The sequence below is a fragment of the Pollachius pollachius genome, assembly GCF_949987615.1.
Source record: "Pollachius pollachius genome assembly, chromosome: 10".
Lineage (NCBI taxonomy): Eukaryota > Metazoa > Chordata > Actinopteri > Gadiformes > Gadidae > Pollachius > Pollachius pollachius.
Window position 1 is genome coordinate 19632232 of NC_136943.1, and position 13788 is coordinate 19646019.

At 42.8% G+C, this 13788-nt stretch overlaps 1 protein-coding gene across 5 annotated transcripts; it reads left to right on the forward strand.

Annotated features, from left to right (window-relative positions):
• The first annotated feature begins 680 nt into the window (after positions 1-680).
• On the forward strand, positions 681-12486 carry irf2b (interferon regulatory factor 2b). 5 transcript variants are annotated; one of them, XM_079744693.1, is made up of 11 exons: positions 1155-1233; positions 1399-2142; positions 2335-2409; positions 3656-3748; positions 4078-4177; positions 4708-4884; positions 4993-5045; positions 5585-5678; positions 6009-6161; positions 8482-8528; positions 10063-12486. In XM_079744693.1, the coding sequence occupies exons 3-11, from the start codon at positions 2377-2379 to the stop codon at positions 10315-10317; spliced, it is 1005 nt and encodes a 334-aa protein (XP_079600819.1). In that variant the 5' UTR covers positions 1155-1233; positions 1399-2142; positions 2335-2376; the 3' UTR covers positions 10318-12486. The 5 variants fall into 5 exon arrangements, with proteins under 5 accessions (XP_079600820.1, XP_079600821.1, XP_079600817.1 ...); XM_079744694.1 differs by lacking the exons at positions 1155-1233; positions 1399-2142 and adding an exon at positions 681-930; XM_079744691.1 differs by lacking the exon at positions 1399-2142 and having other exon boundaries at positions 1024-1233.
• Positions 12487-13788: the final 1302 nt, after the last annotated feature.

Below are 13788 nucleotides of genomic sequence, written 5' to 3' on the forward strand. Positions count from 1 at the left end.
CGGCGCATTTGGGGAAAGCTCAATGTGCGACTGGCACCATGGCTGAATTTCGGGAACGTCTTCAAACACTGTGTTTGGGGCCTACTAGTATCTTTATTAAAGCATCCATGAAGTAGCATGCCATGGGACCTTTAATAAGTAGTAAAAGAAATCTTGTTCAGAGGTACGGATAAAAAACATAAGGGTTATGAATGCATACAGTTGCTTGTACTCTGTGTCAAAACGACTCTATCAACCGCAAAGCAGGGCCCCAAAATTATCCTGCTTAGGGCTCCCAGGTGTACAGCCCTGCTTATCATACATGATACTCAAATATGACCCTTTACAGCTTGGTCGTTTCTAAAAGCGGCCACTAGATGGCGCGCTGTGCCCAGTTACCCAGCAGTAGTGAGTCAGCAAAAAAGAGTCTGAACTAACTCTTGAGTCAACATGGCAACATGTCTTCATACCACCTGACCTAATCTAAACATTGCCCTCCGTTAGAAAACCGTTTCTCGGCTTTCTTCTGTATGGTTTGGTGGGTCTCCAGCCCCACAGAAAGGTCGGTGGTTTCGTTTCAGCTGCAGAGGAGACGTGTTTCTATGTGGCAGTATTGAGGAAATGAAAACGAAATCGGGGCGGTTTGTTGTTCTCGTCCCGGGTGCCCAGCGCAGGCGCACCACGGACTTCCGCGAGCAGCAAATGGTCGCGCCGCTCGTGAGTCTCGGGGATTTCCAGCCCGAGCGTTGCAGCCGCCGAGCCTCGCTTTTGGTTTCGTTCTTCTGGAGATAAACATCATGGTTCCTTAAGACAATTCTTCTTAAATCAGAACTAATACAAACACTACAAACATTACGAACACTAGGAACAGCGACTCATCGACACTGTGTGCGACTCTGAGTGTGGAGCGGGACGAGGCGAGTGTGCAGATCTGCGGGGGGAACTTCACAGGTAGTGAACTCTTTATTTCCGCATGTTTGTGCCGAGCGCTGGCACAAGCGAAACTGTGTTTCTTTATCTATTTTCACTTTTGCTTGGCTTGAAGAGGAAGATGCGCCGAGACAGGAAAAGCGGACGGTTAACTCTTTAGTGATAAATGCTGAACCAGTGGTAATGGTTCTCCGCTCCATGTGATCGAAATCTTCTGGTCGTTCTCCGAGGAACTGACCTCAAACCTAGAGAATAAAAATGTCGATAGTTGTTGGTTCGGATACATTGGCTGCAGACTGCGCCGACAGTGAGGCTGTACTGCAGGTACTGTACGGTTTATTCTCGTTGATCCGTTAAAAACCTTCATTTACTTCATGCAACATACTGAACTTTAAGTGGTTGATGTATGGTATGTTTTAACTTGATATATTGGGGTTTTAACCGTGCTCGCTGAACCTCTTGGACTGAAACATAAGCTACGTCTCCCAGTCCCAACAGATCGACCACAAATAACCCGACATGTCAACGGATTTGATACTATGAACCAGAACCACACCGCGCAGTGTGCTGGGATGTTAGTGCACCGTGTAGGGAGTGTCTATAGGTTTCTGCAGACGGACTTCGCTCACACAGGGGCCAACTCCGATTGTGACTTTTATTTGTGAGCAATTACACACACACACACACCCACACACACACGTGTGCACACTGATCTATGATAAAAGCAAATAAACATGAACTTCAGGTGTGTGTGTGTGTGTGTGTGTGTGTGTGTAGGTTTGTTGTTAGATGTATTATAACCCCATAGCCAGTCAGGTTCCTTTTAATGTCCAGAAGAAGATACGGTGCTGGGTTTATATTTAACGATTTTATTTATTTTGGCAAGGTACCAATGACTTAGACCATCAATAAGTCTAATGTGATTAGGATAAGCCACTAATTTCATTGGTGGTCCGCAGTCATAACGCCGTTTGTAGTGCAGTAATAACTGAATGCTATAACCTTTTTGTGTGTCAATGTTCCCACAAGTGCAATCTCATGCTGTAAGGACATTGGGATTCTGGTAATGGTGGTACAAGAGTCTGCAGCTATCAGATGATATGAAGCTGTCATGACGCCGTCATATGATGCAATAATACTATACCAACCTGGTAGTTCCATGCTCGTAGCAATGACATTACGTTTGATAGAGGCTGGAGCAACGCCCAGTGTCTGCAAGGATTCTGGTGACTAGTTAAGTTCTAATATTGTATTGCATACAATATGTGCTGATTTCAATGGTGATCTGCGTTTTTAGAAAGGCAGTTTATTCCCTTTGCTTGTGAGATGGCTCTGCACTTTTAATCACATCATTCTTAAACCATTACCTACCAAAATATAATATTAAAGAAATCACTTTGGTGTGCTGGGTATTTTGATATGCAGGGCTATTGTGATACTGCCACTCAGGATGGGAAGTCACACACCATGAGTTATAATCAGGAAGAGAGTTACGGTGAGGTAAGCATTCTACCAGCCCGTCACTGTTGTTACCATGGTAGAAAGCACTGCCACTTAAAGCCTCAGGAATCAAGTTATTATGTGAAACCAATCTTTAAACGAAAGCTGTAGGAAATGAGCATTAGGTGGTTGAATTAATGGTGTACAGTTTTCACCCCTGTCAAGGTTAATGCATCATGTTCAACCCTCTTCTCTCCAATACAACACAAAAAACATTTCTATGTGTTGGGATATTGAGATAAAAAAATAACCCTAACCCTATAAAAATAGAATATGTATTAAGAGCGCCACCCTGGAATTAGGGGGAGGAGCTGATTTCAAAATATTTTAATGAATTAATTGAAACTCATTAGTATGGAAAGAAAACCAAATCTAATGAGATCCATGCAGATTGATATCTCTGTTACATGTTGAAAGTACTATAGATGAGTAGGAGCCTGGGCCAAGATGGTCCCCCTAGCACCATGTGGTCCTGAGTTTCAATCATCTCTGGCACCACAGTTGTCATGACGTCATTGGCATTTTCTTAGGTATCATTTTCTCTGGAACTTGATATAAATGTCTATGTCCAAGAACGTTCAATCTGTTTAATTCCGTTCAGTTGTATCTGGATAGCCCTTATCACAGGTACAGTCTCAAAGGTCTCTACAGGCCGTATATTATTACCCAACCCCCATTTACCTTAGCAAGAAAAAAACTCCCTTTATCAATATGGAAGGAATCCTAGAACCCAACAGCTGTATGCTGTGATGGTTGATTCCTTGATTTTTGCCCCATACAATTTGATAACCTTTTGTCTTCAAGACCAGTGTTATTGATGGCTCGAAAATGATGGGCATGTAATCAGAATGCACCGCATACATGGTGGATCTCTTCTCCACTGGTGCAATAAGATGATTTGGTAGCCGTTTGATTCATGGTTTCCCTGACCCTGCATATGTATTTGTACTTAAGTTTTAATTTCAAAGACCACGCTAGTTGAATTAGGAAAAACAACAGTTCTAGCCTAATCCTTGGTTAAATATATTAAATACATAGATTAATCAAGCAAAATATCATGAGGTGTTGCTATTAAAATACTATAGTTATTAAAGTATATCAAGAACATAGAGAAAGTTTGATACACTTTGTACACTATCTTCCTAATATTCACAGAATGGGTAAATTATTGGGATGTCATTTCTGTGTGTGTGTGTGTGTGTGTGTGTGTGTGTGTGTGTGTGTGTGTGTGTTTGTGTGTGTGTAGGATACCATGCCGGTAGAGAGGATGCGAATGCGACCGTGGTTGGAAGAGCAGATAAATTCCTGTCTGATTCCAGGACTCAAATGGGTCAACAAGGTGAGCACTCACACTCACTTACTATCATACACTAAGGGGGGTTGCACTGTAGGGCGAGTGGAAAATGTATGGAGAACAATGCTGTCAGCATTACCTGGCTATTTACTACAACCACTGATCGTCTTCTAGTTCTGCTTTATCCTCACCAACTGAAGACACAGGCATTTTCACACAAGTTCTGACAAGTTCTGATCGTCCTCTTGTCCATTAGTTTTCATTGACATTATCTTAATGTGTCTTGTTCAAAGGCCATGTGAGCATTCTGATGCTTATCTCATCACTGGTTGGAGAGTTGGGTCGTCAACGTGTGTGTGATTCATTTATTTCAGGAAAAGAAAATCTTCCAGATCCCATGGATGCACGCGGCGCGCCATGGCTGGGATCTGCAGAAAGACGCTCCGCTCTTCATGAAGTGGGCCATACACACCGGTAAGGGACAGGGCCCACAGTACTTGCCCATGTGCCAATAGTATTAGCCCACAGTACTTGCCCATGTGCCTACAGTACAACCCCATGTGCCAATAGTACTAGCCCACATTACTAGCACATGTGCCCACAGTACTAGCCCATGTGCCCACGGGACTAGCTACAAGCCATTGTCTTCTAGCCCATGTAACCACAGTACTAGATGAGTACTTGACAAGCCCATGTGCCCACAGTACTACTCCAAGTGCCCACAGTCAGTGAATACACAGCTTGCCGGGCACTACCTGTTCACGTAAAGGTTACCACACCATCCAAAAGATCCACAGAATATGACAGAATCAGTGAGAATGTAAATGGAGAAGACCTACCGTTCATGCTATATAAATAAGGGTGATGGCTGAGCTTAGTAGCTAGCCAGGTGTGTAGTTAGTGTGAGTTGATAGCTAGGTGTTTGCCAACCTATGCACTAGCACAGATTAAGAGATGAACTGTGTGTGTGTGCGTGTCTGTGCGTGTGTGCGTGCGCGTGTCAGGTAAGTACCAGCAAGGCGTGGACCGCCCGGACCCCAAGACGTGGAAGGCCAACTTCCGCTGTGCGGTGAACAGCCTGCCGGACATGGAAGAGGTGAAGGACAAGAGCATCAAGAAGGGCACCAACGCCTTCAGGGTCTACAAGATGCTCTCCTCATCGGAGAGGAGCACCAAGAAAGGTGGGCGGGGTCACCAGGCCTCCAAACCTCCACTTCACCAGGAGGTTTGCTGTATTCTGTTGGTTTCTGAACTCCGTGTGTGCTTGTCGTGTGTGTTTGACTAAATAGGAAAGAAGAAGAAGGATGGGAAAACCAAGGCTGCTAAAGAAGGTGACTTCAAGGTAAACATTAACAGGTCTTTTTTGGTTGTAATACAATTCATTCGATCTCTGCGGAGGAAATGTGGTAATGCGTGACCATTGAACACAAATCCTGGTCCAATGAAATTGAAGGTTTAACTTTTCCGGGGGTTGCAGACGTTTTCTCTCCAATACGCGTACAGGGTGCAGTACTCCCGGCTTCGCCCAGTAGCTAGTGCGGGTTGGCTGTTAACCGGAAGGTTGCTAGTTCGATTCCCCGGCTACTCCTTGCTGAGTGCCTAGGTGTCCCTGAGCAAGACACCTCACTCTAACTGCTCCTGACAAGCTAGCTGGCGCCTACATGGTCGATTCTGCCGTCGGTGTGTCAATGTGTGCATTAACCGTTGTCAGTCACTTTGGATAAACGCGTCTGATAAATGGCCAAATGTAAATGTACTCTCTATGTTAGAAAACAGCAGAGGCCGACTGCTCCCCTTTCAAATTAAAAGTGCGCCACTGATCTTTACTATTACCCTAAACCCCTGGTTGACGTCCTGGTGATACTGAGTCCTTCGTCACAGGCCGAGGACGAGGGAGAGGAGGCCATGATGGCCGCGGACATCAAGGAGGAAGTCTGTGAGGAAGAGGATGGCAGAGAGCTGGACGGCAACCTGGGTGAGGAGGAAACTCTGGTTCAGACCCCAGTTATGGTCCAGAGAGGCACGTTTTCACCGGGGAAACGCTCTGGGAGGACTAGGAAGGCCTGTTGCCCTAAGTTATTTTGACCTATTCTCTCACACCACTTTGTTACATGGCTACGGTTCATGTGCACATTAAAATACAACCTAGGTGTAATTGGTCAAAAAGGTTTGGCCAATGGGATGAAGGAAATGGAAGAGATTGCTTTCTATGGTTGAATATGACGATTGTATTGGTTACTGCAACGTATGAATTGAGTGCTTGATCGGTGCACTAACTGGCCTCACGGCCCATGACCGCTCGCAGGTGTCCACTATCCGATAGGCGAGCACCTGATCACCAGCGAGCAGCTGCCATTCGTCTGCCAGACAATCGAGGTGACCACTGAGAACGAAGAGCAGATGGTCAGCTCCTCACACCCCTACCCTCTCCAGATCTCTCCCGTGTCTTCATACTGTGGTGAGACCCCCCATACACACACACACACGCATATATATGTGTATACACATGTTATTATTGATATTTTTATAATGTAGAAAAAGACATAGGCCTAGACTTTTACTCGCTATACTAGGGATTCACTTCTTTGGAGTTTACTTAGTTAGCCTATGATGGATACAGTGGATTGATTTACACTTGTCTACACTCTTGGCCCGAAAGTGAGACTACTTAAAAAACGTTTGTAAGAGTGGAATAAAAATAACTTCTTAAAATGTTCAGTCATCTCCCTGTGTCAACTTGATTTTGAACAATATGAGATGAAAAGAAATAGGTTCCGGGATGAAAGTTTGAAAGTTTTCTCTAAATTAATGTTTTATTTAGCAGCCGTCATAAATGGCTGAAATTTCTCTTTTAATGATCGAATAATGTTACCACAGTTTTAAGAATTTGGGTTCCCTTTTAAGGAAATGAAAGGTTCTTGTTAATGAGGAAGGAAATTGCAGTTAAAGGCGACATATCATACCACCAGGTGTGAGTGTGATTAGCCATTACAAGCTGTTTTCAAAATGTGCAGCATTGTGACATCATAGGTGGGCGTGTACACCATATAGATGTGTGACGGATAGATGAGCAGTGTTTGCTAGTCTACTGGGTAGGCTGGTAGACTGATCTATCCAGCACACATCTAGATAGACACGCCCACCTGGGATGTCACAATGCTGGACATTTTCAAACCTGCTTGTAATGGCTAATCACACTCACACCTGGTGGTATGATATGTCCCCTTTAAGAACATTTTAGGAACTATTTTAAAAGTTATTGTTTAAGAATTATCTTTAAGAGACTATAATAGCTTTAAAAGTATCACAAAGTGGGCATGAGTCGTAACCATGGGGATAACAAGGCCCCCCTCCTTTTCAGAATTTTCAGTCCTTATATATGTAAGGGATAATGTTTAGAACGCCGGTCATTATCGGGAAGATAAGCCCAGACAGCCCTGAAGGGGCTTATTTTCGATAATGACCGGCGACGTTCTATACATTATCCCGCTTATTACACGGCTACTTGCCAAAATGAAAAAATAACTTCACATGGTGTGTCCTTTTAAAATGTATTTGTTACCAGCATTCGTAGTGTTGATCGGCAGAGAAATAATCTGCCAAAGACGTTGACGTCGCTTAGCAACAGAAGACGCTGGGGTTGACAAGTTACCGGACTACTTGCAGAGTGATACCAAAGACATCATTAGAGGCAAAAAAATCCTTTGTTTTCCTTGACAGCGGTCAATTATACTTAGCAACGGTGAATTATCAAACATAGTTCACCGCCGGAAGTTGTGAAGGGCCCATGCAAGTGAACGGAGCATTTCACGGCATTGAGAAGACCCGTGTCATAAGTTTTTATATCATAGGGTTCGACTTTCAGCAGAAATGGCGGGTTCACTTATTTTAACATACCTTTTGTGAGTCTGATAATAACAAACAAGAGTTTTTCATGTTTTTTGGTCTTCAAAGCAATTAGTTTCTTTGGTAAGTGATATTTGATGTGTTGTGGGGTGTTTTTGGTTGTGTAACACTCTTGTAACACTGGTTCATTGCTTTTTTTCCGGGGCCTCGGAACACAAAATAGGTTGCAGAACCAAACGATAGATATGACAAACTTTAAGATGGATAGGGGCCTATAATAATTCTACATTGTCCTTTTATTGTCCCCATCGTCACTGCATGTTATCTTTCAAATGATCATGCATAACTCGGGTAGGTGATTTATGAGCAGAGAGTGATATCATTCTTAAGAGGGGTGATAGCTACAGTTAAATGGATCACTGATACCGAAAATGCATTTCGAACAAAGTGCAACTCCACAAGCCCAAGCATAACCTATAGACGCCATGGGTTATAAAGTCGTATTTATCTTATCTTATTATTCATATCATTCAACCAAAGGTTTGCTAATCCACAAGGATTGTTTGTTGCTTATTTTTTAATACCTTTGAACATTCAGCTCATTTAACTGTTAATAAAAACGTATTTCACTTTGTTGTCTCTGTAATAACAACACACTGTTTACTCTTTGACTGTGCTTCTGTACTTCCACTTATCCTCTCCTGCCCTCCCTCCCTCCCTCCCTCCCTCCCTCCCTCCCTCCCGCCTTCAGTATAAACACTCTGCTGTCCTCAGACTGGTCTTTCCAGCAGATCCGGCTCTGTTGCGTTTTAATGCAAATGTTACACAATCCCACAAACAGTCCTCATGTCCACCTTCCTCTTTTTGAAGCACAACTGTTTTTTGTTTTTTTGGGTTTCTGGTTTTCAAAAACTGTTTCTCTTTGTCTACAGACAGTGACACAGATAGCTTGAACAGTGAGACAGAAGATGCAGGAGAGGTGAGACTCATGCACACACATTCACATGCAGGCAGGCAGGCAGACAAACACGCTGGAGAGAGACAGAGTGAAAGAGAGCTGGATGAATCATTAACTGACGTGATCCACAGATATAAACAGGTCTTGACCTGTTTAAGGCTATGCCCGGTGTGTGTGTGTGTGTGTGTGTGTGTGTGTGTGTGTGTGTGTGTGTGTGTGTGTGTGTGTGTGTGTGTGTGTGTGTGTGTGTGTGTGTATTGGAGTAAATGGACGCGTACACGGCATCCTGTTGTGGAGAAAGATAAAGGAGGAGGGGCTTTCCACAAACTGTAAATCATTAACATTCTGATATCTCTCTCTCTCACTCTCACTCTTACTCTCTCTCAATTTGATTGATGTCCTCGTTCCAGTTTCTGCATTTTGATCTCTCACTGTTTACACCCTTCCCCATAAATTGATTACATTTGAACAGCCAGGCTAAGGAAATTCACCACAGCCATATAAATATTAGTCTTTTTTCGGCTGCACTGCATTCAACTTTGCAAACATGCTTAAAGAAGGGTTTTCAAGCACTGGGTGGGTGGCAACACTGAACAGTTTGAGATGTAGCTGACCCAATGGCTGGGTCTTAATTAAGATGAGCCTCCTAGTTAGGTTGTGAATTAGTAGGAAACATAACTAGGTACTTGGAGTGAGAAAAAATGTAAATGTGGCAACAGATTCTTTCTTGGTAGGTGTAGGATATCCCGTAATTAAATCCAACAATTTAACCGTTTCCATAAAAGCGTTATAAATAAACAGCTAGCATAGTGACTTTGAAGTCAGCTCCAATGTGACCTATTTTCCACGGAGGTAAGGCTTTCCACTTTGAACAAGAGTAGGTCCCTTTCAAGAAGGCTTTCTTAATAGTGATCAAGAGGACAGGAAGCCTCCTCACCATTGAGACACCGCCATTGTTTTGAAATTGGACTTGTTGTTTGCCTCAGGGCGGTATGACAGAGACTAATTATATGTGCTGCAAGTATCAAACAGGCTTGTCCTGTTATTCCCAGGTAGTGAACCTTGGCTTGGGTTAGAGGCTGACCTTACCTTTCACTGCTTTCAGTTAGGGCTGAACGATTTGGGGAAATAATTGAATTGCGATTATTTCGACCAATACCTATTTAGTACACGATTTTTCTGTTTAAAGTTCCTTTCACTAAACAATTAATGAATCATTCTGTGTATGAACACAACATTGGAAGCAGTCAACACATAAGCTGCTCTCTTTCCCTTAGACCAGGCCTATGTGTTAAGATGAATTGATGCATGAATTGATATTATGACCTATTTATTTAACTATTGATTTGTAAAAGAAAGTTAAATAGTAATCTAACTGATCTCAGTAACAATAACAAAATTTAAAAAAACAAAAAATAATACATTATTTTTATTTGTTTATTATCGCAGCCTTTGCGATTTGCAAAACGCGTTCTAGTGCATGGCAACGTCGGTGTGAATTAGATTATGAGTAGACCACCCCGGTCCGGATGTGAACTGTTCTCTCGACCCCCAGGGCGCGAGCGGCGCCTGGATGCGGAATTACAGCACGTCCATCCTCCGGATGCCGTCTGGCCCCCTGCCCGGCATGTCCAGCTTCATGGCCAACAAGCCCAACCTGCGCATCACGACCATCCAGGACCCCAACCCGCTCATCAGTTACCGCGCCGACAAATGGACCACGCGCTACGTCAAGTCGAAGCCCGGGACCACCGGGCACGAGGTGCGCGCCAGCGTCATCATGAAGACCTCCGACGTCAACTCCTCTTGACCTCTGACCTGTGCACAAGGCCGTCTTAGGTTTAAATGCTGCATAGGGAGGATGTCGACACGTCCGTTGTCATGGTTGTTGTTTTTGTTGACACATCATTGGCGGTTGGGACGGAGGTTTATAGAGGCCTCGGGGCCCGATGGGATCTCAGGGCCCTGCTCTGCGACCGCGTCGGGCCGCTTTGACAAAGACAAAGGGGTGGGTTTCTAACATGGGACTGAATGCAATATTCTACGTGAACTCAGATGTCGGCTGGCAAATCAGCTCTGCCGTCGCTGACATGCATCAAAGAATCGCAGGGATCTTTTTTCTTTTTCTTTTTTTTAATGGTAACTAATTTCAGAAAAAGCCAAATATGTACCCATGTAGTAGGAAAGCCTCCTTCTTCCTGTCCGTCGGTTGGGCCTTCCCCAGAGGTGGCAGAGCGTGGAGTGTTCACACTGAGACCTGGATGAACGTAAATAAACAAGCCAACAGGCAGGCGGACCCGCGGACTTATCGGTCGTGACCTTGTGGTCACTTCTTATCTCCCTCTCCTCCTTGCTTGCTATACAGTGTGTAGAAATATATGTGTCTTTTCAGATGCTTTTGCACAGCTCTTTGTGTGTGTGTGTGTGTGTGTGTGTGTGTGTGTGTGTGTGCATATAGGAAATCGACTAGACAAGCCTTATAGATGATTTGTGCCTTCAAAAATGTTGGTGCCTGTTTTCCTGAGGCACATTTATTGTGACTCCTGCACATGCTAGGTCATACAAAAAAAAAAAACGTAGTTGGAGTGGCAGAAATAGCAGAGAGGGTCCTTTGTGGCTAACTGGAAGGATGGAGATGACAATAATTCCATTACTAGTGAGTATCATTGAATGATAATAGGTTTGTTGCTTGAATGCCGGTTGTGATGTGTAAAGGACAGGACAGAGGTATACCTAAACTGCAAGCCTGTTTTTGTAAATAGCGTGGATATGTGTTGGTAGCTGTGTTGTGCAGCTGATACACTAGATTACACTGTATTCTGCTGTACCCACTGGTTAACCACTTTTTATTTTAATCCCAAGCCCAAAAAAGAAACTTTTGAAATGTCTCCCCCCTTAAAAAGCAAGAACGGAGATTCTATATGATGAGATCGTATAAGGTAATGTTTCATAGTGATACAAGAGAAGGAAAATGGAAATTATTGAATTTGCAGTCTTGTGTGCAAAATCGTATATGAAGACACTTTCCAGAGGGTAATATATGGGACAATGTGGTATTGATTACAAATTAAGTGTTTTAATCAGATTAAGACCAGCTTTGAAAAACTTCTCAATGTATTGTTTGCTTTTTATTTTCAACTTTAAAAGCATATTATGTACTTTTGTTACTTGACGTCAGACCGGATAAATGGGAAATTGATAACACTTTTATGAAGTGGTATATTTATATGGACCGTCCCATATGTTTTCAATCAGTGTTTTTCCAAATTGTACTATAGTTTCTAAATATTTCAGATATAATACAATTTAATAATTGATTTATTTACCCCCCCCCCCCCCCCCTTTTATGAATATCTTCCTCCTATTTGCTTGTCGATGTCTGTTCAATTTGTGAATGAATCTAGGTCTGTCAGATAAACGGCCAAAGTGCACTTAAACCCTGAGCCCCTTCTGCATAGATGTGTAATAAAGGGAAGTCCTTGTGAACCTGAAAAATGAACAGAGAGAAACATTGAATGTGACTTGATCAATTGTAATTCTATTTCCTTCAACCTAGATGAAAGTCCATCATCATACCATATGTTTTTAGATCGGCTTATGCTCGCCTGCTGATACTTTGCACCATGAATGTTCAATGTATCTTTGTTCAATCTAAATTATATGTATTGTCCAAAAGGTTTTAAGATTGCACACCACAAAATCTCCCATGTGTTAGAGTAGAGGGCCCCTCTCTCTGGACCCTTCTTCTTTCAATGTTTTTATCAAGAGAAATTATAGAATTTTACCGCAAGTTCCTCGATGACCAGTGTGCGTGAGGCCTCAGTTGCGAATCACTGCCGTTTTGAAACTGTCACTTGTATGGCCAGCAAGAGGCTTTCACACACCACTGGCTCTGACTGGTTAAAATCCGCCCTACAGTGTGGATTCTATCATATCTGTGGATCAACTACTAAATCACAATAAAGGACTTTTATTTATTCTTTTGTTGGTTTTATTGTGAAGTGGGTGAAAATTTTATGGTTTGGGAGTTGGGATTGATACATTCAGACGGCCGAAAAGGGACAGTGATCAATCTATAGATGTTATGTACATTTTGCCCACAAGAAAGAACAGAATAAGTATTTGTTGTTCCTATGATGAAAATGTGCAGAGTAAACTTGTATAAGGCCTTTAGAAACACTTTACTCAATATTGACCTGATGGCAGATGAATGCAAAGGATGATATTTTATTAATTAGAAATACAAATTAGTTAATTACGCTTAAATATTGTTCAGTTTCAACAGTCAAAAACATCTTGACGAAATGAAGATGGGTATGTTTCTCAAACACACAATCCGGGAAATGGCGGCATGCCTTGCACAGTGCTCGGGCTGAGATGCTGCGGTCTGGCTGACACCTTCAAGGTATTTTTTATTCAACAACGGTTGCACCGCAGATGACTGGTCTGCCACTTCACCCCAGCGTTCATAACCTCAAAAAAACCCGTCTTTCAGTTTCAGTTGCTGTTCTCAGTTCTGAGCCTTCCTGTTTGTCTCTGGGCCTTAAGCAAATAGCTGACTGGTTGCCTTGACAACGGTTTACCACAGATGCCATTAGTCAGAAACGAACTATCTGTAGGACTAAAACTAACTTTTTTTGTACTTTTCACTTCTCTCATCTACTTTCGCCTCATCTGGCTATTCTCTTATCTACTTTCGCCTCATCTACTTTTGCTTCCTTTCTTTTCTTAATAGTCTCTCCTCAGATGAATGTTTTAATGCTGCATTTGCACCACCATGCCATGTCCAAATTATGAAAACAACAATTAGCATAATACCAATGGGGTTTTTATACTATTATACGATTTATTAAAGAGAGATACAATGTAATATAAATAAATTAATAAACACAAAATGTAAACAGGGAGAACAAACCAATAACATGAAGCTATATCTACCTTAATTAACTGATTAAAAAAGTTATTTAACAAATTGCTTTAACAAGAAGACCAAATCAAGGAAGGGTTTCAGTTGCCTAAATCGCCTTGGCGTGCGTGCCGTTACACCGCGACCCCTGGCGGGGAAGAAGGGGGGGGGGGGGGCCCATGAGAATAAAAATAAATAAATAATAATAATAAAAAACATTATTTTGAATTTTGTACCACCCTCTAGTGGTAGGAGCCGCACACTGCCACCAGGCCACGTCTCCCCCCCTCAACAATCTCCCCCCACCCAACAATCTCTCCCCCCCCCCAGCCTTTATATGCCCTGGATTACACATATGTTGTTTGTGGATTTAAA

Bases quoted from the DNA above. Each gene is read 5' to 3' on its own strand.
- irf2b (XM_079744691.1), top strand. From the start codon at position 1,168: ATGTCGATAGTTGTTGGTTCGGATACATTGGCTGCAGACTGCGCCGAC. The intron at 1,234-2,334 runs GTACTGTACGGT...TTTGATATGCAG, and splicing joins ACAGTGAGGCTGTACTGCAG to GGCTATTGTGATACTGCCAC. The intron at 5,046-5,584 runs GTAAACATTAAC...CCTTCGTCACAG, and splicing joins CTAAAGAAGGTGACTTCAAG to GCCGAGGACGAGGGAGAGGA.